The sequence below is a fragment of the Cyprinodon variegatus genome, unplaced genomic scaffold, assembly GCF_000732505.1.
Source record: "Cyprinodon variegatus isolate N-32 unplaced genomic scaffold, C_variegatus-1.0 Scaffold464, whole genome shotgun sequence".
NCBI lineage: Eukaryota > Metazoa > Chordata > Actinopteri > Cyprinodontiformes > Cyprinodontidae > Cyprinodon > Cyprinodon variegatus.
This window is the reverse complement of record NW_015150917.1, coordinates 602,994-627,985: the sequence shown is the minus strand read 5'-3', so window position 1 is coordinate 627,985 and position 24,992 is coordinate 602,994. Positions and strand designations below refer to the sequence as shown.

The window sequence follows — 24,992 nt, the reverse complement described above, 5'->3', positions numbered from 1 at the left end:
TATTTTACACATTTATATACTCTATGGACTAATAAGGTGAAACAAAGTGCTTTCTTTCTACCCTAGACTGTATTTATTGATAGCTTAATGAAGGTTTTTGCATATCTAGGAACTCCACACTTCTAAGATTTTTGCTTGCCAGGCTTATTTAAAAGAGCATATAATTTTTCTTTAAGTTCACATGTCCATGCTACTTTCAGTTGCTCTATCACATAAAATGCCTAGAAAATACCTTCTGGTTTGAAGGTGCAGTGTGAGAAAATGCAGAGAAGTTCAAGAAGTATGCATGCAGTGGGTGTGTGGTGCTTTCCTCTTTAGTTACCCTTTATTTGCTTTGAGTCAAAGTTAAACTGCAGGAAGGGAAGAATGGGAGGACCGGAGAGCGAATAAGAAAAGGTGAAGAGCATACAAGCTAATGACTCTTCACTTAAAAAACTTGGAGGCAGGAGAAGCAACAAGCCTTTCCCTCTCTTTCCTTCCTTCCTCCCCCAGCTGCTCCTCTCTGCCCCACGCCCTTCTCAAATGATCCCTCATGCATCAAGGTCTAAAAAGAAACCAAGGCAGAGAGCTTGAAGGGGGCTCTGAAAAAGTTGGCTGTGTCTGTGCATGACTGTGCGTCTGTGTGTCTGCTGGAGTGTTCATGCCTCTCAGGGGTGTGTGTGTGTGTGTGTGCCTGCCTCTGTGTGCTCAGGTCTGTGTGGGAATGATTACATCAGCCCGCTGGAGCTTTATGATTGGTCGGTGAGTGTATGGTTTGATTCGGTGCGCCTCGCAGCCCGTGGCTGAGGCTGTAACCCTTTGTGAGGGGGAGGGAACGGGAAGGAAGGAAGGAGAGGAAGAGGGATAGTTGTCATACTGAGCCGGCACTGGGAGCTCTGCACTGTACCTGCTGCCATCCAGCCACTGACTGTTACTGCCTGCGCCCTCTGTGCTGCTCACACACAGGCTTTACTTCAATCAGACTGTTCTCCATGTTTTTTTTCTCCCCCACTTTCTTGATACAGCAAGTGGCCTTGGGATACACTAAGGTATTAGCTCTAACACAGGCAGCTCAGCTGTCAGCTGCTTCAATTCAGATTCTCTGGAGGGGAAAGAAACAGCTTTTTTTTCAGTGTAAGGGGGTTCTGCGTTTAAGTTTGCGGAGACAGACTCACTCCTAAAATGCCTTCGTGTTCCCCGGACTGCTGCCTGCTGCGGGCCGTGGAGGTAAGACCACTCTCCCTCTCTCTCTCTCTCTCTCTCTCTTTCTTTAGGTGGCTCTGCCTCTCTCTGCACCCCCATCTCTTTTTGTTCTATCTTTCTGTTTCTTATAACCTGAGGCAATACATTTATAGGCACATTATTTTACTCATTTTCACTTTTCCTTCAAAGATGTGAGTAAAGCAACATAAGAAAGACAACTGGGCCTTTTTCTATAAAGGAGTCATCCCCCGGCTTAGTTTGCACAGATAGGGATGCCTATAGATTTTTACTTGAAAAAGGAGAGATTTTATATATATATATATATATATCACACAAAAAAAACATTTATAGGCTTGAATATTTGTATGAGCTCATGAACCTGGTTTAATTTGCATCCTTTTTCTGTTTTCTTCATGCAACTGCATTTGACTATTTTGTCACTGCATGTCATCCTTTTCAAAAATAACCATGGGACGTGTAATTAAAGTAAATTTAGAAGCATAACCACAATATGTCTTGCAGTTGAATGTGGGGGATTATGTGGAGGAAAAAAAGAACGTGTGAAATGCTAGATGTCTGGTATTGAAGAGGGTAACTTTCATGCAGATGGTTGGCTATTGATACATCAACTACAAGAATGCATTTGTTTTGCATCACTAGAATTAGGTGTGTGGATGCTTGTTCATATAAAAAAAATACACATTTTAAAGGGCTCAACACTGATGCTTTTTCTTTAAGTCTTTCTATATGTTTTATTTAGAGGCTGTAATTGTTTGTTTATATACAACCAATATAGTCATTTAGACTTTGTGTATAAAAGAGGAGATTATGGTTATATACTATGGTATATTTATCTCGGTATAACAGTAAGAAGATGGCTTGTTAGAGGAGCTTGTCTGTGATTTCTAACACCATAATTGCTACATGTTGAATATCTGTTCTTTTCCATTGTATGTTATAATGACAAGCCTGTGTAATGTATGCTATAGTTCATGAAAGGTTATGGGATACATCTTTTTTTGCTTGCGTAGGAGGGGGAGGAAATTTGCCTTCTTTCCCCCCCCCCCCGATTGCCTTGTTTTCACAGCATTTCTTAATTGAGATTTTATTTTATTTTTTGTCATTTCACTGAAAATCTAAATTAAACACTCTTTTGTCTAATAGTCTTGAACCCTAGTTTGTGATTTTTTTATATTTTTTTGAAGCCTTTTTTAAACCCAGCTCACGAAAAGTGTATTTTTACAATTTATTATAACTTGGTTCTCTGTTTTCTCTTTTCAGATTGTGAAGATCTTCAGTGAGGATGGCATCGCCAAAGTTGTGGAGATACCAGCTGATATGACGGTCAGGGATCTGTGCCAGCTTCTGGTTTATAAAAGCCACTGTGTGGATGACAACAGTTGGGCACTTGTTGAACACCACCCACTGCTAGGACTAGGTAAGACGTCTGAAACGGGGATCAAGCCCTCATGGGTGGGTGCAGATGTGCAGTGTTATCACTAAAGTATAGAAGAGCATTCCTCTCTCTGCACCACATTCATGCATAGAATATGGCTGCATACTTGGATCGGCTGTATATGCGCATGCTCTCACACACGCACTGGTTAACGCATGAACGCATTACCATATTATATAGCATAAGTGCATAGAGCTATAATGTACAGTAATCTAATCAAGGGCAACATATGGGAAATGTAAAAGGTTGCAGAGAGAGAGTAAAGTTAACGTAGCTCAGACATGCTTTATTCTCTTTATTTTAGAGCACATTATTTTAAGCAAAGCACACTGCATGAGCTGTAATAAATTTGGACTAATATTTATTATATACTAGTTAAAAAAAGAGTGTGTTTTAATTAAATATAAGAAAAAATGTAATATTCCAAACCCAAGTTGGGCTTGTAATATTAAAGTTTGGGATCAATTAGAGAATGATGAACATTTTTTGTTTTTACTTGATGTGGAACCAGCTGCTTTTTAAATTCGGTTGATGACTGTTTTTCTTATTCTTTAAATAAAACAATGAAAAGACAAACTGCTGCGTGAAAATAAAACAGGAACACAGTTATTACGCGTTAAATACAAGGTTTTGTCTACTCATCCCTCTCAGGAGATGCATAAAGTGCAAATATATCCATTTTTGATACCCTGATAATGCTGGAGACTTTTAATTTGTAATTAATTTGATATATAGAGAAAAAATATTCAGATTTAAAGACACTAACCAGAACCAACTGGGGGGAAGTTTGATTGAATGGTGCTTTTCCATAAGATATTTTATGCAAATTGTATAGCTAAAATTTTGTGAGTAAGTTTAATTTCTAACATTTTTAAAATGGTCTTGCTCTTTGTAATTTGCTTAAATGCTTTAGAGTGATTTCTAGTTGATTTAAACTGAGCTGTGCACACACAAAAATGTGAAAAGCTAACGTCTAGCTGAGCTAATTTTGAATCAAAGTGGTCAGATCTGTTTAGTCACCAAAAATGATTGTTTGATGTTTTGCTTTTAAATTATTGCGTGGGGATTATTTATTTTAGACATAATTACTCTTAAGAGTCCATACTTAAACCTTTATAACTGTGTAAAAGTCATTGTTTTGAGTTAACTGAAATAGATGTAATCTTTTTTTTAGTAAAGAGCCACTTGTAGAAGATCCACACATTTGAAGATTTAACTCTTATTAACCTGTTCTAACATTAGTTTGAAAAAGTGCAACCTTGTATTTATGGCATGCAGTTAATTCTCTCCTTTCTCACCATTATAAGTTGGTGAGGTACAAAAGAGTTATAATTGATGGTTTCAGCTCAGAAGATGTGACTAGGGATGTAACAAAACCTTTCTTGACTTTCCCCTCTCAGTGTCAGAGTATATGTAACATTATAGCTCTAGCACTGTAATTGACACGCCAGCAAGGTGATGATTGATGACAGGTTTAAAACCTTTCTTTCACATTAGAGGTTTCTTTAGTTCGGCACTGGAGCCTGAAAATAGAAGCCCTTACTCCTTCAGAGAGAAGGTAGCACAAAAAAGACTCGTCTTGAAAGGGGGCCGAGAGGAGACAACAGTTGAAGATCATTCTTTCTTCTAAGTATACTTTTCTCAGGACAGATTTATGTTTGATTTGGCTATTTGAAATAATTCCCAAAAAGTTTGAGAACACTTAATGTTAGAATCCAAGCCTCCCCTTGAGGGGAGTGCAATTATAAAACACTTATGGGGGACAAGCAGAGCCCGTGCCCTCCGTTCATGTCTGCACCAGATGTTGGAAAGAAAGGGTGTAATTTTAAATAGAGCTGTTTCTAGGAGTGAAACATATTGCCTAAAGTGACTTGGTGGTAAAAAAACAAAAGAGCATTTCGTTTCTGCTGCTTCTGTGTGCAGCGCTTGTCAGGCGAGGAAACTCTTCGAAAATATATTGCATTATTCAAAGATTGGCTCCCAAAGCTCTAACCTAATATTTCACCATCCATCATGATCTGCTTACTTTTCTCATGGCTGCTGCCAGCCCAGCGCTGTCAGACAGGGTTGGCTTCTCGTGAATGACATCATTTTTTGGCTCAGTGTCTCGTGGTTCTATTATAGTCCTTATTGTGTTATAAAGCACCTGTTCTGCGACTGTATTCTTTTCTCGTCCAGAATAGCTGCTTATCTCATTCAGTGTTTAGAGGTTTCTGTTAATGACATATAATGAAGCAGTGGCGCATTTACCCTTTGTTAAAGCCGTTCTGCATGACGCTCAACAAGAAAAAAAAAAGTCTGCAGCAAGTGTGATTATTTTTGTCATCCTTTTTTTCGTAGTTCTCTTAAGTTTTTAAGTTAACACCACTTGGTCTGCAGCCTCCAGGTGTAGTTTCCGGTTTAATGCGCAGCACCCTTCATAGTCCAAGAAGCCACACTTTGGAATTTCTTCTTTTATCCTCGATGAATGGATGTCAGATGCCCTAACACACACACTCCAGCTTCTCTATGTGATGTAGTGAATGCATTCAAACAATTAGCTGGCCCTGAACATATGCCCATCTTTTTGATCATGGCTTTCCTATTGAATAATAGGTTAAATGAGAATAAAGGGACAGTACGCACTTTGAAAAAAGAGCCTTGTTCCTCTGTGTTGCAGCCCACTTCTGGTATGCAGTTGAATAGGGCGGAATGGCCCTTTGGGATAAGTAACATTGACCTCTACTTGTCAGATTAAAAAAGGTTAACAACTATGGCAGAGGGAGTTGGAGCTGCCAGGGTGAGTCACAGCTGCAAACATGACTGACTCATGGGGCGACAGGCTGAAATGGAAGGAAAGGAATTAGTCGTGACAGTGTACAGAGATCGTGACAAAGGGCACGAACAGGAGGGGACACTCTGGAACATTAGGACACCTGGTACTTTACTTCTTTTCCTTACACTTGAGGATAAATCGCACTGTTTAATGAATAGGTTTTGTCTAAACTTTTCTTGCTTCAGGCCAAACTGACCAAATATTTACTTTTTTCTTCTCCGAGTTAAAATCGAAAAATTTAGAAAATAAATACCCAAAATTAACCCAAATACAAAAGAATGAATTACTGTCAAGTTTACAGTTTTCTCCTCTAGAAAAACGGATATGAAGTTTTTTTTTATTCAAAGGATGGATGTATAACTGTCTAAAAGATCATTCGATACTTTTTGCCCCTTTTTCTTCTTTTTTTTTGCCCTTACTTTGGCTGCAATTGCACCCCAGGCCACATTTAGCACTGAATTAAAAACGATGACAGAACTAGAAAGACAGTTAAAACTTTGTGTCTCAGTTTCAGTTTCATAGCCAAAAAATTAATAGATCAAATATTCACCTCTGTTATGACTAAATGTGCAAGATCAGACTTTGATCTGAATCACAGCTTTATTTTAACCTTAATTATGAAGTTTCAGTTTCTATATTAGCAGTCACAGTTTGTTGGATGAAGGTCTTTGATATAAGATCACTGAATAAGTAAATATTCTGGTTTTATTTGGTTTGAATCTGACCCCTCTGGGCAGCAGTTCACTACATTATTACCTAAAAGGGGCTATGATAAGGAGTAGAGTGTGATTACCCTGTTTATTTATTCATTCATAACACTTCGGTTCTATTAATGTGCAAACGAGAAATGCTGCAACATAGTCCCTGAATTTCTAAACAAGAACTAACAAGGCGCGGACTGTGAGGAGAAAAAAAAAAGCTTGATTTGCATTTGGAACAGGTGGGGGAATCGCATGCTACTGGAATGTTTTTTATAGGAAATTAAAGCTCCCAGAATTCCAAATTTAGAACAGCTAACAGTGAGGGTTTGTGCTTTTTCTTTCACTTTTAATATGTCGTTTTCCTCAGAGTTTCTCTTTCTGTCTGATAAGAAACATGGGGACTTTCTGTAAAATCTAAACAGTTCTTAACTATATAAAAATAAATAATACAGATAAATATGAAATTATTTTTTTTATGTTTACATGAACACGTTTTTCTACTTTTTATGATGTGATTAATATAAAACTAATATAAGTATTTGAAAAGTAAATTAGGGCCTTTTTATTTTTCGTTGCAGAGCGTTGCCTGGAAGACCATGAGCTGGTGGTTCAGGTCCAGGCCTCCATGAGCAGCGACAGCAGATTCCTCTTCAGGAAGAACTATGCCAAATATGAATTCTTCAGAAACCCCCTGGTTAGTCCCCCCCCTCTTTTAACATAGTATTTAAGTTGCATCATCACTGTTGACCTATTCATGTTGAAATATGTAAAAGAAAAAAACTTTTTAAAAAGAGTCCTGGGACTCCAGAGTTCAACGGGTTCCTTATTAAACCGGAGCATGTCCCAGAAATCTGATGCAATTGTATTCATCTCCTGCATAGTGCGACCTGTTGTGACAGGTTCTGTTTCTTCTGAAACTCTCTTTTGTTGCTTATGTGAAACATTATGACAGTTGGCTAAACTCATGACATTTGTGTGACGTCTTTTGCTGTCACAACACCTCCGCCCTATAATTATTGTCACAGTCTCTGACATGTCCACTTCTTCCTCCTCCACCAGACATTTTTCCCAGAGCACATGGTAGCGTGGTGCCAGGAAAGCAATCATACAATTCCACCATCTCAGCTCCTTCAGGTAGGAACATTTGGTCTGTCGTTGACTGTCACTCCTCCTCCTGACACGCACACAGTTTCGTTTAGCTCAGAGTCACCACCTGCTGCGTACTGTACAATCACGCTGACACACCTCACCCCTGACCCTTAGACAGCATGTCTCGTCAGAGCCAGCAGTAATAACTACTGTTGATCCTCTGTTGACACATGACTGTCTCGATACACCGCAGCCAAACCACCTGTGATGGATGCAATCAGGCCATTTGAAGCACAAAGTATACCCTGCCTTGCTATGATATCCTTAAACCTTTCCTTGTTTTTTTTTTAATTAAAATGTGTGTTCTAAATCAATGCAAATTATTTGCAGGAGTTCTGTAGGGGCATCAGAGTCTTTTTGGGGAATAATAGTAAAAAGAACAACATCATAAACACACAGTAGACAGGTTAGAGTGAAGGTCAGGGAGCAGCTTAAAGGCAGCTTTAGGTTTCTCAAATAGTATATAAAGCTTTAAACATCTTATTGCATAATCCATTTTCTAAACATGGGAAGAGTGCAACACACCTGCAAATTAAATACACATAAACAATACATGGACATATAGCTAAAAATAAGCTGTAAAGAAGTCCATTGTAACCATGGAGGAGCTAAAAATATATCCAGTCAGCTTTATGTGTAAGTTACTTTAAAAAGATAAAATAAAACTTGAGTTTAATTTGAGTTTAAAACAAAAACATATAAGATTTTTGAAAAAATCTTAACAGAAACAACCAACAAACAACTAAATAGCAATGCACAGTGTGGCTAGATGGAAGTTAGCATAAAAAGCAATATTTAAAGTATAAAAAATGGAGGAAAAAAAGGTGTTGTGACCCCAATGAAACAGGAAGGTAGGTTTTTTACCAAAAAAAGATAAATGTTGGGGGAAAACTGTAAAACATGTTGATGGAAGCATGATGCTGTGGGGAGGCTTTCTTGAAGAAGTTGGATGATGCTAAATACTGGGCAGAGTAAAAGAGGCTGTAAAAGATTTGTTTTGTGTGGAGGTCCATTCGCATCAAAGAAATGAAATGCAATCCTGAATGCAATTGAAGCTGCTCCTGTTCACACTCTTCCTAATTAACCTGGCTTCAAGTTATTTCAATGTGCAATCTGGGAGAGAGAATAGAGTTTGCAGCCACAGATTCACAAAAGTTTTGACTCAAATGCCTGACAGACTTTACATTTTTAATAAGCAGTTCCTTACTTAATGGGACATTTTCACAGCACAGGTATGTGTGAAAGAACAGCTTTTATCTCTCTCTTATTCTTTGGAATTTCAGGAGCTTTGGTTTCAAAAACTGTAGGTTTATGCGCTGCCTGGATGTGTCAGAAACAGATCCTTCTGTTCCTCTTCACTCACATAAAGCTGTTAGCCCTCCTTCTGATTATGGAGACTTGGCGTGCGACATATATTAGCGATTGGTATGAGCTGGAGCTGTGTCAGGAATTTCCTTTGACTTCTGCTAAATCCATGATCTTCTGGCTCAATTAGAGTGCAGCACAAAGCGAGACGCTCTCTGAACTGAGCTCATCCAGGTGGTTGTAATAATCCAGATTACACAAGAAACATTTGTCAGTGCGAAGTGGAGCGCATGAAGGTGCCGTGGCTCCAAAGGAAAGCTGTTTGAGATATGGTTGCGTGTGAACGTGTGCTCTGTGAGTGTTGGAAAATGCATGAGATCCATGATGATATTCTTTTTCCAAAACACTGGAAAACATATGCTCCAAATAATGAAGAGACTTCTGGAACAGTTTGTCTTTTTCAGATCCAAATCAGAATTATTAGCTCAAGCTGTCACTTTATTTATTAACTTACCCTGCTTTACCATCTGGTCTCATCGAATTCCCACCAATTTCACTGATAATCACAAAGACAGATCCCACATAAAGTTTCTTTAGATTCATCACAAGACTTGTCCTGTGCTTTAACAATTAAATCTGATTGACCAACACAAAGTGATGCATAGTTTCTCAAACAGGCTTGGCACGCGGTGTGTAGCAACCTACCAGTGTGTGGTTGGTAGTTTCTTTGGTCTCCTATGGGAGCATCATCTGTGCCGAAGATGTAACCAGTACCAGTAAATGTATTCTGAGAGCCAACTAAATAATTAGAAGCATCCTATAAATATTTGGGTCAGAGCGAGACGGGATGTCTCTAAGTAACTGCTCTGCTCAATAGATAATCCAGTTCACCCCTCTGGTATTAGGATGACAGCAGAGCAGATTCAGCTGTCATGAAGAAGGGCCCCAGAGAAATCAGTCAGCACTCAGCATTGCAGAAAGCTAAGGGAGGACGGCTGAAGGCTTACTGTATAGTACCTTTCAGTTTGAAAAAAAAAAAACTATTACATTTTCACAGTATTTACCTAAAAAGTAATTTTTTAAATTAATTTGGGCGACCTTTTATATTGAAACACGAACAAATGCAAAAATAGAAACTTGGCAATTGTAGCTTTGCTGAACAGAATATTATACTTTTTTTATTTGTTTCTTTTACTATCATACTCTTCTTTTAAAGAAGCAGAATATAACAAACTGATATAATCTGCTCATTAATGAGTTGCTCAAGCGCAGCCTATAGTGGCCTGCTTTCCACATTCTACTGTGATTGTAGTTTTAAAACATCAAGACTCTACAAGTGTTTTTTTTTTTGTTATGTTTCATTGTTTTTGTTTTTTTTTATTATTTTTACAAAAAAAATTATTTCACCAAACAAAATATATACACAGTGCACAGAAATGGGTGGGGGAGGGGCAGTCTTCCTCTACAGTATGTTTTCTAGATTTCATACATCCAGAGAAAACAGACATTTCCTGTTATTAGACTTTATAACAGTGTCACAACATGGTTTACACCATTCTATTAAACATTTTTTAAACTTTTACTGTTACTGCTATTTTCTGCTCACCATATATCTTACTCTCAACATCACTTCTACACAAAGTCAGTGACAACATTCTCATTGAGCACCCTGTGATCCTTCTTCTTTTCCACATTTTGATGCCATTCTTTTAAACTATTTGTAAAAACCATCATCTTACGTCATTCTTTTTTAAAAGTACCTAATATTTTTGGATACATGTATTGTTATATAGCCTTTAAGTTGTTTTCTACTTCTCTTACTAATTGTAAATGTGCAGTCATATTAAAATCTTCCTGTTTCCTCCCTCAGAACTTCCTTTCACCCAGCACCTGCCCAGAGATCCAGGGTCATTTGTACATGAAAGAGGTGGGAAGGAAGTCTTGGAAGAAGGTTTACATGTTCCTCCGCCGCTCAGGACTCTACTGTTCTACAAAAGGAACCTCAAAGGTAAAATGCAAATTATCTCGGTGGGTTTATTGGGGGCTCAGGCTGCTTCTCGCTTCCATGCATTGACTTATGATTTTTTCTTTCTTTCTGCAGGAGCCCAGACATTTACAGTTACTAGCAGACCTGGAGGACAGCAGCATCTTCACTGTCATCACAGCCAAAAAGCAGCACGGTGCACCCACAGACTTCACCTTCTGTATCAAAGTGAGTCTGCTGGGATCATCTCATTACGACAAACTGAATAGATGAAATATTTTGATCTGATTAAGAATTTAAACCATGTCTCAGCAGAGAATTGCCAACATGCATATAATTTTGAATACATTTTGAAAATATTTTTCCCCATATTCATGTTTAATGAATAAAGTTGATAAAAACTGAAGACGCTTGTGCTAGAAATGGGGACACACCATTCCATGAGCCTGATCACATTACTGACTGCACCTATTATGATTGGCAGCCCAATAAAGCCAGGGGAGAAATGAAGGAGCTGAGGATGCTGTGTGCAGAGGACGAACAAAGCCGGACCTGTTGGATGAGTGCTTTCCGAATCTTTAAGGTACCTGAACAACACCTTTAAAGATGTCTTCCTTCTTTTAATGTTTTGTATAATCTGGGAATGGGGAAAGTTTCTGCAATTACATCATAATCACTGCCAACCCGAAGAAAATGCGTAACATTGAAATTAGATTTTCTTTCTATCATTTATCAAGAGAGAGATTCATGTTTTCATTCAAATGCTTTGACTCTTACAACTTCCACCATTTTTGTATGTTGCGTGGAAGTTATATAATTTTTGGGGTCGGCCTGCACTTTTTTCAAAATGAGTTTTGGTCCCCTGCACTTTTTACTGTCAATTAAATTCAGTTTATTTATATAGCGGCAATTCACAACACATCATCTTAAGGTACTTTACAGTTCACCAGATCATACAGTGAAATAGATTCAAAGTTTTCTATCTAAGGAAAACCAGTTGATTGCGTCGACTCATTGACTCGTAGGCAATCCCTGTTCAAAAACAATACAGTGCTACAGTACACCAAACCTCGTTGAGCACTGGGACCAAGCGAAAAAAACGCAGCTCACGCTGAAGAACACTTCCTGAGTAGCTCCTGCTTGGCCCTCCATGTTTTCTCGTGTGATTGGCTGTCACCACTGCTGCTCCTTAGAAGCTCACCTTGCCAACATTTGATGCACCACTGAATCGGGGCTTTGACTGGATGTTCACAGCGCTGCTAAAGTCCTACGCACTAGTGTAATTAGAACTATGGGGTCACAAGCCTCTCTGCTTTCTGGTAGATGCAAGAGAAATGGAGGAAACAAACTAGAAAACATGCTGAACTTATATATAAGATAGATAATACTTGCTTCCCCCCACTACTCAAATCAAAATTTCGTTCATGGTATATTGCATCAATCAACAGCAGGAACTTTAATCCACTTTTTAAAGTTTGATTAAAAATCTTGTTAGTTATATGCTTGTATGTTTACAATAACAATGGAGGTAGGATACTCTGCATGTGTGCAGGGGAATAAACAATGAAGATATGCGGCTAAGCCAGTTAGCACCTCCCAGCTGATCTGTGTAAATAATGTCCACGGTCCAGCGTGAAAAAGCGCAAAAAAAAACATGATTCCAAGGGGGTTAAGAATCAAATAGTCCTCCGAATACACGACGCTTCGTGTATATAACCTTATTTTATCCTAATTAAATGTTTTTTGGACTTTTGGTATCTGTATACAACATGACTAATCCCCTTTAAATACAACATTGGAGCATTGTTTTACATATCTCTTTTTTTCTTTACAGTATGGGATCGTCTTATACCAGAACTATAAGGTTCCTCAACAAAGAAAAACGTTGCTTTCACACTTTTCAGCTCCTGTGGTAGGTTTTTTCTATACACAGTCATGTTCCTTTCCATAGAATCTATGTACCAGTGGGGTTTATCTGAGGTATCTGTTGAAAATATCAATCTTTAAGCAGATGTTGATAATACTGTTTATTTACAGTATAATTATTTTTTTTCCCACCTTTATTGATCTGATATACAATTCTAATCTTAAAAATAGTTTTTACTTGGACTAAGCTATAATTCCTCATAAACAGGTCTGTTTTCAAATGATATATTGACCAATGTGAGTTACTACTGTAAGATAAATTTGCTTTTTGATAATATTTACATTTTTTGAATATGTCTGTACAGTATAAGTTTATATGTCTGTTTTCCTGTTTTTAGAGGCTTAGATTATTGGCACACAGACAGCATTAAACAAATGAAAAAAAAAAAAAATGCTGGACAAAAAGTGCCACAATTAATTAAATTAATCCAAAAAAATGAATAGGCCAATGGATATACTTTTCATTTCTTAATCTAACTAAGAACAGATTATTAGCCAGAATTGGCTCCCTAAAATCCAGTATTAGCTTTGATTAATGACAGATTTAAAGGTGATGGTTATGGCAGACATATGTATATATATTTTTAATTAATTTAATAAAAACTTTAAGTTTTATTTTTAGATTTAATAAATTGTTTGGTGATACTTTTATTAAATTAAAGCACATTGAGCTTTTGAAGATATGCAAAGTCAATGGGATTAACACTACTCTAGTTAAAGGAGATTAATCTGGATTATTTTCGGTGTGCAGGTTAACTAATCTACAATGAGATCTGTTTGACCAGCCAAGGGAATACTTGAATGTATTTTATGGTTTTTTGCAGCCATGAGCTGTTAGAATAATTAAAATAATGCTGAAATTTGAGATTTTTAACATATAGTTATATAAAACTTGTATTTAGGCATGCATTTCTACACATTTGAATCATGCAGATTTGTTTATTTTTATGCATCATATACATTTTTTTTTATTATCAAATGTATTTCTGTACTGACTTATGATTTTGTGTATTTTGTGTTAAAATCTTTTCCACTCTTTATGTTTTTGGGAATCAATTTGTTCATTTTCCTAAATGTACTGTCTGTCTCTGGCTCCCCCTAGAGGAGTGTATCGGAAAACTCCCTTGTTGCAATGGATTTCTCAGGGAGGATAGGCCGGGTGATTGATAACCCAGTCGAAGCTCAGAGTGCTGCCATGGAGGAGGGACATGTGTGGCGGGTGAGGAAATAACCCTTTTTTTCCCCCCTGTTACGGCTCTCTCTTAAGCTGGAGAGTCATCCCTGATCTGTTTACATGCTGTATACTGTTGCATTTTTTTTTTTTTTTTTAAAGGAGATGGTACAATGATTACTGGATGTAGTTGGACTTTTCTACCTTATATTTAAAAGTTGAGATTTCACAACCCTTTTATACAACCTCTGAGACAGGAAGAGCTTAAGATTAGTTTACCAATTTAATTAACATTTCATTACATTGCCTCCCTTTATTTCCAGTTATTACATTTTGCAAAACAAATTTCATTCTAAAAAAAATAGAAACTTTATTTGCTCTCTGCTCCTATGAGTAATGGTTGTTGCTTTCTGTCCTGCGGCGATTCCTCCAGAAGAGAAATCGAGTGAATGCTTTAGGTTCCCACAGTCCCTTACACCAATCTTCACTAAGCTCAGGTAATTCTCTTTCTCAGTGCGTAAATTCCTCTTTTTAACCCTGGAATGTTGTTTGACCAACTCTGTTTGCATCCTGCGCAGTCATCCACATCGCTCAGCTGTGGTTCTATGGCAGGATAACTAGAGAGGAGTCCCATCGTATTATCCACCAGCAGGGAGCGGTAGATGGGTGAGTCAGCTACACTGAGAGGAGGGAGACGTTCTCTGGTATGTTTTACCACACCGTTTCTCACAAAGATCCTTCCTTCATTTTACTCTGCAGGTTGTTTCTGCTGAGAGTCAGTCAGAGTAATCCAAAGGCTTTTGTACTCACGTTGTGCCATCATCAGAAAATCAAACATTTTCAGATCCTACCGGTAAGCTATTCTTTTTAGTGATTCCATCCTAATGCAAAATGTATCTGATACGATTATAAAGAAATTTACTGTACAAGTAACACATTTTAGATGACCGTTCCTATTTATAGAAAAAAGTCTAACTTGTGTTTTGTCTTGTGTTATGCTGTGGGCTTATATTTACTCAGTGTGAAGAGGATGGCCAAGTCTTCTTCAGCCTCGATGATGGCGTAACCAAATTCACAGACCTGATTCAGCTAGTGGAGTTCTACCAGCTCAACAGAGGGGTCCTGCCTTGTAAACTAAAACACCCTTGCACCGTTGTGGCCTTATGACACCTCCAGACTATGTGACTGTCTGAAAAATTGATCTGAATTTGCCTGAAAGTATCAGACAAAGCAGAAAGGATCTCTCCTTCTTTCTATGGTTAACCTTTCCAAGAAGCTGGTGAATTGACTGATGTTTCGCTGTCGTCGTTTTCTATTGTGAGCCTGCTGGAGGTTTGCTGACTGGCTGGATTTTATTTTATTTTTTCTCATTTTTATCCTTTTTTTCTTGGACCTTTTATGGAAACTGGTGCACGACTCGCTCCTTTGGTTTCACTTTTAAGAAAAAATGACAAAGACTAAAGATATAAACACTGCCGTTTTGTGTCGTCACTGTTGCAAATCGCTCCATGAGATGCCAACAAAACTCATCAATAAGCTTGTGGGACTCGAGGCCTTCTCTCAGAGCTCAAGAAAAGAAACTGGACAATCAGCAGGACAGTTAAAGCTTTTGTGTCGACCACTCTGTTTCCTTCCAACAAACTGCAGTGTCATGCAAGCTGTTATTGACACGTTTTCAAAGTACAAACCACAGATGGAGACTTTATTTCCTGTTGGTTTTTAACTCAGTACAGGTGCATATGGCCTTTAACTGTACAAGGCATTTCCTCTGGCGCAATACTCAACCAGATAAGATGCCACTCCTCTATGATGTTAGTGGCATGAATGGAAATGTTCAAAATTTACTGCTAATTAGATCTGAAGGCACCTGCATTCAATCCCGCCTAATCTTTGCAATAATAATAATAATGTTAAATCTGCACTGTTCACACTTCTAGACATGTTTTTATTCTTTACAATTACTCTTTCTTTAATAATTCAGTTTTTATGTCTTATCTCCCCACCATCTGAATGTTTTTTAGATCTATATTTGTCACATTAGCCACAACAGATCACTTGGTGCTTATTATTCTGGATTGGGGCGTTAAAGATCTTTGCTTGGAAATATCAAAAAAAAAAAAAGATCCATTCACAGATGAACTGAGTGGTTCAGGTTAAAGTGTCCAGCAGCAGTCAGAGGAGCTTTAGCCAGACAGACAGCTAATTGTATTGTTGAGTATCTTATAAGTTCAGGTATTTAGTATAAGCAGACTGGGACTCGGACTGTATTGCTTTTTAGAAGGCTGCATTCATAGAAATTTTCCGTTGATTAAACTGGGTCGTTTTAAGCTTCAGATGAAGAAACATGAGGATGAATTCTGTCATTGGAATTTCCCCCAAACATCTGTACTTTCACACTGGACTAAGACTGCAATGCAGCACTAAAACTGGCCTCAGCAGGTTCCTGGAAAGGTATCCAATGTTTTCCATATAAGACCTGATGGAGGCTTAAGTTCTCCACCTGTTTTTAGCAGAACTATGTTACGGTATTTAAACTTGGCTACTCTCTCAGGTCGGCAACGCTGAGTGGAGGGAAGCAATCACATCTCTAAAATGTAAAGATCACATCTCTAAATTGTGCATGTGGGGTTCTTGTTATGACATAGGGGGTTGGGAGGTTGTAGGTTTATAAATCTGAATAAAAAAAATAAAAAGATTTTTAAAGAGAAGCATTTTCTTCATATATAGATATAAGAATGAGAGAAAAATAAGAGGAAGAAAAGGTGCAATTATAGCTTTATATTGTGTATAATGTAATTATTCAATGTAGCTCAATAATTACATTCAATGCATAATTGAATGTTGTTTATTATCTAAATTTACAATAGATTACTGATATAAAATAAAACATTTGGCTTTGATAACCCCAGCAAACCTTCCGGAGGCGAGATCTATTAACAACAGCACATTTTCTGCTACATGGTACTTTGCACCGCAGTTGCCTTCAAGATTCAGATCCATTTTCAAAGATTTGGCAACGCACTGAGATCCTGGAGACGTTTAGATACTCTTATTCCAGTGTGAAACGGGCCTCACCATATGACAGGAAACAGGCAGGATTCTATAGATTCTGTGAGCATCATTATTACCAGATCATGCCCTGTTCAGTTTTTCATTTGCTCGATTAACTACCACCTGAAAACAGCCTGTCTAGAAATATGGTGTAGTGTCCTCTGTAAAGTGGCCTTTTAACCCTTTGGCTTATCTGTACACAAACAATATTAAACAAGTCATTCTTACATTAAATGAAAAGTCTATAGAAGCTGCTGGTGTTAGAAAATCTATTTAAACAGAAGCACATTTGAAATACATTTAATACACAGGTTGTAAACCCTCTCTGCCTCATTCATTCATTCATCATACAGAATATAAACTGCTTTTGAATGTCGCTAATAGGAGATGGATTGTTTGAGATAATGTTAGTGGGGTCTAATGTAATTCTTTCAAGTAATGCCTGTTTATTTGTGTTTCATTTTCATATCAGTCTGTATAACAGCAGGAGTTGTCGCTGAAAATGTTTTCTTGAAAAGATTGCTCATTTGGTTCCCCTTTGTAATTGTTTAAGACCGTGTTTCTTTTTTTCTTTCCAGCTTATTTCGAGCTAATGAGTTTCACTGCTGCAGTTGTATTTTTGCTTTTTATAAACAGGAAATTAGTGAAAGGCAAAACCCAGTTAACTGTAAACTCAATGTATAAGCTTGAAGCTCTTGTTTTTTATTCTTCCTTTTTGTCACTTCACACAGGCCGCCGCCAATGTTTAGAATATCCTGCTGTGAAATGTCTCTCATTAATAGCAGTCTTTTATCATTTGTTTTCTCTAGTCTAGGGCTTTTTTTTGGTTGCCTTGTTTAACTAAACAGCTGGTACTTTTGTTTTTTTAAATACACGTACGTTTGTGAACCGACAGCCATCTTTTTTTGACCAGCAGGTTGTTAAAGGATTTGTTTATGAACTGAGATGCAGAAACGCAGCACTACGTTGTCCCTCTGTGTAAGGTTGTCATAATTTATCTAAGATGCAATGCCATTTTTATTTCTTTTTTTTATTATTTGTTTGTCTGGTTTTTATTGATGCAGCGATGTGTATTTATTTATCAGGTTGTGACTGATTACTTGAAAATTTTAGATTATTTTTGTTCTTTCTCAGCGCTGTTCTCTACTGTTTTCACTTGTCATTACCATGCAATCATTGTGACTATTGTAATTGTAAGGACATTACCTGAATTGATGTTTTTAGTTTTTGTCTTGAATACTTTAAAAAAAAAAAAATTAGAGATTCACAAATCAGAATTTTGTGGCCATTCTCTCCCATTTTATTTTGGACCATCACATACTCTTTTTAGCCTCCAGTTAATCTAAGAAATATAAGACAGGATGACGTAAAAACAGAATTTAAGTATAATTATTAAGCCTTCTGTTTGCGGGTGTTCAATAATTGTTTATATAGGAGCAGGGGGAATGTCACACCAATGTGTAGGAGAAATCATACAAAACCTGCCCTGCTGATTGTTTCTAACAAAGACAAAATAATAATGGGTTTTTAAATTTGTTTACCAATTTATAATGATGGGTTGCAAAATTAGTGGTACTAAAACTGCTGTAAAACAAAAAAAAAAAGAAAACTGTTACAGGGTATGCATTTAAAGTTGGGTTTACTATTATATAGTATATTAGAATTCTGCAAATTTTTTTATACTCTTAAACCTTTTTTATCCCAGAGTATTGCTATATCATCTAGAATTCAAAACAGATTCCCAAATTTCCAAACAATAGAGTTTAGGAGCTATCGGATAACTGTTATTTGCTTAAAGTCTCATTCTCACTCTTTCACCACCCACTTCTGACATGTTTTGCATATCACAGAAAAGCTGTTTTTTGGGGGTATTTTTATTTTTTATAGCTTATGTCTCTCCGTTTTTGCCAACTCTTAAAACACCTTATTGATTCTAAAAGCAAAAAGATTTGCACTGGCTGGTGAAGCGTCCAGGTTGATCAAGTTAAAAACCTGCAGATTCTGACCACCAGACAATTTCTCAGTACTCATCTTAATGTATAGATTTTAACAGCAAGTGTTATTATGCCATGTTTAAAGCACAGTGACAATAATACTGTCAGCTAACCTCCAGAATGGAAGACAAGATGAATGCTTTGAAACTGACAATGGACAAGGGGGGGGAAACTCTTTGAAAAATGTGGAGTTTAAAGAAAAACCACTAGGTGTCACAATAGAGCAGCTGATTATAACCCTTAGATGTAAAAGTACAGAAACATTTGTTGATCATCATAACACATCCCAAAAAAATCCATCCTTAATCAACAGAGGATATCTTTCATATCTTATTATCCTTTTTCCTCTAAGATGTGAAGTCAGTAGAGAACAAAATTTAAGGTTTTGGAAGTTCTAAAAGAAAGAACCCGAAATGCACATACTAGCAGCCTTAATAAACATTAACATATGTGCTGAAAAACAAGAAAGAAAAAAGAATGGCACCTGGTTAAGGACATCAGTTGTATTTTGCTTCCTTTTATTAGTTTATTTTCAGAAGCCGTTCCTTTTGGACTTGGTTATTAATACATAGTTGAAATTGGTTCGATAAGACTCTTTAAAATGTCTGAAAAGAATGTCAATGCTGTAGTGACAGATTTTTAAAGGTAGATATAGATAAAGAGTAAATCCACTACATTACATACTTCTAACATTTAGATTAGAATCACAAGTGTATATGAGCCCTGCTACTGAAATTCTGAAATGTAAATGTACATTGCAATTAGATAAAACAATATGCTTAAGGAAAATCAGAAACATAAATTCTAATTATTTGATAGATTATAACACTTTAATATAATTTAAAAGTTAAACTGGTCACCTTTAGTGTCACATCGGGTTAAGACTACTCAACATCTAAAACTATCAGATGAAACAAATAAGTCTTTTAATGTTTTTAGCTTTAATTCATCAAAAATCTGAAATGAAGAAAGGTCAGTGTTGATGGACATATAAGCTGTAATTTATCTTTAGACCAGATATCAGGTGTAAATCTCTTTTTAATAAAGTAAATTAAAGCATTTATAAAGAATTGGCACCCTTCAAATCTGGTTTTAAATGTAAAAGTTCAGAATAAAATCCTGTTTTTTCTGTTTTAGTACCCTTTTTTCTTTGTGAATGAGTTAAAAGTTATCATCAGCTTTTCCACATATGTATCCTTCAGCTTTTACAGTGAAAGATAATCTGTAAAAATGAGAGGGAAAAAAGTTATAAACTATGATGCATTTCAGGGAATGTGAACAGTAAAACAGTAACTTCTCTCTTTTTTTGTGAGAGAGGGATTGGATTTTCATGATGTGCTTTGCTTCAGTCTGTAAATAGCTGGTTGGCGTATTGTAATCATTTCAGGTATTTTTGTAAAAATGAGGGACTGATATATTCTGTTAATTGATATTAGAATAAAATGTTAATACGTTGATATGAAATAAAGTCAAATGTGTGCTTATTTACAATTTTGGTCAGACGGTTATAAAAGCAATTTTGGCTTTTTAATGATGTACTTGAACCATTCTTTTTCCAGGTTTAATAGATATAAAAATGCAAAGCTTAATACCCATGAAAACAATTTACATTCATTCAGTAGTAGACTTAAAGATCATAAATACAGGCAGTTTGTGGTGAAGCTCAACTGATATTTGGCTGGCTAGTGTTCAGCGATCTTTAGCTCATTCACACTCATCTCCAAGCATCCTGCTTTATTCTTCCATCACATTTGAACTATATTCTTATTATCAAACAGAAAATGGTTGAGCTCATATAAATGTTTTGTTAATTTTTTTTGCTGGCAGAGGCAAGGTTTCCATCTATTTGAGGCAATTAAGTAGGCTTGATTCCAATGATATTGGTGCTTTGTTAAAAGGGTTAGAATAGTGATGAAAGCTTTAGATAGATTGTTAGAACTGCACAGGGAGAGTATATGTGGGAGACAGAAAAAAAGACTTTGGTAATTAGCTAATATGGAGCAGGTGTTGATAGAAATGACTAGAAGGGAGCTAGGGGAAAGGAGAAAGGCACAAGGGGGCGACAGAGAGTAACTAAAGACTGATTAGATATAACACAAAAATGGAAAATAAACCAAAGATCAACAAAACAGAATTACTTAGATAGCTCAAAACTCCAAGTCCAAAAAAGGGGAGAACCATAACATCAACGTCATGGAGGCTTAAAACAATCGTAATTCGTCAATCAAATATATAAATCTAGAGAAGGTTACAAAAAATTCTAGATCATTTTAGAGCAGGATATATTTAAGATGGTCATTCGATTAGGCTTTAAAAATATCAAATTGCCTCAAAGGAAACTTAGCTGACCACCTAAAGCACATCACATCCACTGTAAAAATATGGAATAGTGTAGTCAATGGATGTCTTAAGATTGAACAGTTTTCTTTTATTGTTTTTTTTTTTTTTTGCAATAATAACGGCAGTAAATTACTGTTTTCATACTAAACATTCCATTGGCTCCCAGAAAGCTCATTATAAAGAAGGACTTAAAATGTTGCAACATCGCTGAGTCCAACAATTCATTTAAACCCAAACAAAAGTGGCTTAATAAAAGAAACATTTAAATTATGAATTGACAGAGAATTAAATCTGATTAAATATCTGTGGGTTTGCCAAAAAGAGCCTGTGGAAAAGAGATGTCCTCTTAGTCTAAGAGATTATGAAGAACTCTGCAAGCTAGAATGAATAAATATCACTGAGTCATGATCTGGAATGCTGATGAATTCTACTTTTAAGAAGCATAAAATATTTAAGTTGAATCGAAAAGATATTTCAGAGTTACAGTATGTTAGCCTTGAGGTGTTCATACAAGTTGTGTTGCATCATTTCCTTTTTCTCTTGTATATTTTGAGAATTGTATTTTTTTTTAAGCCGAATCCATTATGATAATGTCATATATATAGAGAACCAACTGGATTTTCTCTTGTTTTGAAACAAGCAAATTCACAATAAATTCAAACTTGAGCATCTAGATATATGAATTGAATTTTTTTGAAAAACATTCTTTTTTTATGTGTCTGCATAAAAACACCCATGGGTTTCTGTAGGTAGAAGATAACACTGCACCTTTTAACTGTATCTTCATTACCTCATGCTGCATCTGGTTCAATTTTTAAAGGTCACACTCAGCAGAAACTGAGACTTCTTGTTATCCAGTAGATGGTGGTGTTCTACAAATACGTTTAAGTTAAATCAGAATGCAATCTGGCACTGAAGATATTTGTTAATGAGCCTTTCATTAGAAACTATGAGACTGACCTTTTTACACCAAATGGGTTACAAATCCCTCCAATCGGGGAAAAAAAGCTGCTAGAATTGCTGTGCTAAAAACAACTAAAGATTAACATGTTCCAAGACTCACTGCCTCTGTAAAAAGAAAACTATGCTCTCGTATGTTGGTAAACCACCAGAATTAGATTTGCTTACTTTTAGTAAACTCACTCAGTTTATTCCTTATATAGATAATATCTATATTGTCTGTAATGACATTGCTCTAGTGGAAACTTAAAAGAGCAATAAATAGACCTACCAAATGTAAATAGACAAGGTCAAAATTCTGAATGGTCACTAGTGTTGGCGTACGGTTAACATCTTTTTGGATATTTTTCTCCATCCTTGTGCAGAAGGAAAGTTTCTTATTCCTGCCAAGAGTTAGTGTTTGCTATTCTGTCTGTTGCCTTTCGTCCTGACATTTCTTCCAGTGAAACTTTAGCTAAAACATTGTTTTACTTTAAAATAAAAAGTAAGGCCTTTCATAACAACTCTAATGGCATAAAGCTGTTTTAGTTGAATACGTCCATGTACAGATATCATCTGACATAAAGTTAACTAGATTTATAAATTAAGCAAAAACAACACAAAAGATTGGATGCAAAAGAATTAGTACCAGGCTACAGTAAAACAAAGTACAAAGTAATCTACTTTAAAGAAATTAATATTTTGGGTTTATGTATTAGGCTACTTTACAGCATACACTAAAAACCCACTGAGCCTTTAAAACAAGCTTCTGCTTTTCTAATATCTCCCATCGTCCTCTTTAGGCGAGTTAATTTCTGTCATGAAGCGAGGACAGATGGACTCAGTATTCAAGGAGAGACAGTCAGTAGGAAAGTTCAAAAAGGTTTATTAAATTAACAAAAACTGAAGTGGAGCTGTGGCACGCGGACACAGCAGGATGGGGAGCGGGGCACCGCCCAATCACAGAACTCTGCAGGAGAAACACAGGTAAGTGACCACGATCATCTGACAGAAGATGATTATCTGAGTTGGCCACTTACCTGTTTTAGAAGTCTAGTCCTAGAATGTCCCCAAGTGCTGCAGTCCCAGAGGATTTGCTGGAAGCCAATCCTGGTCAGGGATCCAGAACAGACAGGAACAGGATCCAGATCAGGCAGGAACAGAAACAGGAGGCAGGATCCAGACTTCCAGGCGTCCACAGGCTCCCAGGAGGGTTCAGAGTCTGACAGGGTCCGAAAGCGTGACCAGGTGGTCACGCACAGGAGCAGACAGGATCAGGTGCAGCTGAGCAGGCTCAGTGGAAGAGGGTAGCCGAGACGGGACGTGGAACCAGAACTTGATGCAGGACTTTAAACTGGTCTTCTCCCTGGAGCCAGGCTTACTGGATAAAAACTGAACCTCCCCACATATAGAGCAAAAAACTAGTGACGTTATGAGATGAGCCGAGGCTTTGAGGCGTGTGTCGAGTAATGGGGGGGGCGTTTCCCCGAAGCGCGTGTCGAGGCGTGATTCATTTAGGGGAGGGGCCAAAATTGATGACGTCCGAGGCCTCACTACCGTGATACCACATGACCGCTTCAGTAAGTGGTTCGGGAAGCACAAGAATTTTGACAGGCATCTAAACAGCTTCAGTGTTCAGTCAAGATGTGGGAGTTTGGAGGAGAGTTGCTGTCAGCTGGATAAAGTTTGGATAGATTCTAAGAATAGATTGTTTTTCCAACCAATCTAGTTGCTTAAAGCTAATTTGGTGTGAATAAACAATGTAAAGATCAAAATTTGAGCAAACCACCAGACAAAGCCAGTGTTAACACGTCTGTGTTAAGAAGTATTTTCTCCTGGTTCTGGTTATCTACATAGGTGGCGTCATCCGTTAAGACAGGCTCTCACTCTAGAGCTTGGAGCTTCAAGACCTGTCTTTGTCTTTTCAAAGTTGCGATTCAACTTAATTATTTTTGGCTGATGAGACTAATTTGCATTGTTTTGCCCGAGTAAAAATATAGATTGGTTAAATTAGGTCAGTTTAGCCAACAGATTGGTTGAACACAACTTCCAACCTGATTAAAACTAAAAAGTGTGGAAAAACTATCATGTTTGAATAAAAATGACTAACACCTTTCATTTTGCTCATCATTGTCATTGCCCAATTTGCACAAACACTTTCACTGTCTGCTTGAGTTTATTTCACTAAAATCGCAGAAAAACTGTACACCTTAAATGATTGTTCTTAGAAGTTTTACACTTAAAAAAACTTACCAAAGATTTTATTATACACACCAACTATTAACAATTTCAAGGGAACTTAAAAGGGGAAAAAAAGAAAAACTATTGCAAAAAAAAATCACAGATTTTATTAAAAACTTTAGTTCTGCTTTCTACCAGTAGGTGGTGACATGTTCACATGAAGCCTCATGAACTGTGGGGATCGTTGAAGCAATTTGGCCAAACGGTTCAATGCCTCATGAGGCTTCATCTCACCATCACTACCAAAAACCCAGAGGACTCCGCGGGGGAGGAACAGTGGACGATCAGGAGACGAGACAAACACAAAACCCTCTTTCCACTGGCTGCCAGGATCCAGGACATGAAGAAATAAAACTAACAGACAGGCTAACAGAAAACAAATAATGATCTGGCCCTGAATGCTCAGGCTGAACTGAATATAAACAAGAGGAAACAGGTGAGAGGAATAAATTCTAATTGAGGCAGGGAGGGAAGAGGGCAGGTGAAAGGGATTACTAATTGGGGAGGAGCAAACAGGCCAGATCATGACAATTTCCCTTGTTAGTGAGTGGAAAGGAGAGATCAGTGGACCCTTGCCAAGTTGCCAGTCTGTGATGGACACCTGACCTCTAGGCTGACTCTCCTAAAGACAGCATTTTTCTTCCACACTCTGGGACTTATTTCTAAACAAAATAACCAGTTTTATTTGATCTGGAAAGAGAATATAATAATATCTGTAAAATTAATCCACTGTATATT

The 24,992-nt window shown here is 37.0% G+C and overlaps 1 protein-coding gene across 3 annotated transcripts in view; it reads left to right on the top strand.

Annotated features, from left to right (window-relative positions):
* Window positions 1–18,335, top strand: part of LOC107094114 (growth factor receptor-bound protein 10-like) — a 79,345-nt gene extending 61,010 nt beyond the window's left edge. For 2 of the 3 annotated variants that reach the window (XM_015389534.1, XM_015389533.1), the window contains exons 6-17: window positions 2,464–2,620; window positions 6,733–6,848; window positions 7,214–7,288; window positions 10,479–10,616; window positions 10,710–10,820; window positions 11,077–11,175; window positions 12,427–12,504; window positions 13,621–13,737; window positions 14,123–14,186; window positions 14,268–14,355; window positions 14,449–14,542; window positions 14,710–18,335. In XM_015389534.1, coding sequence (XP_015245020.1) covers window positions 2,464–2,620; window positions 6,733–6,848; window positions 7,214–7,288; window positions 10,479–10,616; window positions 10,710–10,820; window positions 11,077–11,175; window positions 12,427–12,504; window positions 13,621–13,737; window positions 14,123–14,186; window positions 14,268–14,355; window positions 14,449–14,542; window positions 14,710–14,856 — 1,284 coding nt within the window. In that variant the 3' untranslated portion in view covers window positions 14,857–18,335. Of the gene's footprint in view, window positions 1–629; window positions 1,207–2,463; window positions 2,621–6,732; window positions 6,849–7,213; window positions 7,289–10,478; window positions 10,617–10,709; window positions 10,821–11,076; window positions 11,176–12,426; window positions 12,505–13,620; window positions 13,738–14,122; window positions 14,187–14,267; window positions 14,356–14,448; window positions 14,543–14,709 lie in introns of those variants that run through there. The other variant, XM_015389535.1, reaches the window with a different exon arrangement.
* The last annotated feature ends 6,657 nt before the right edge of the window (window positions 18,336–24,992 follow it).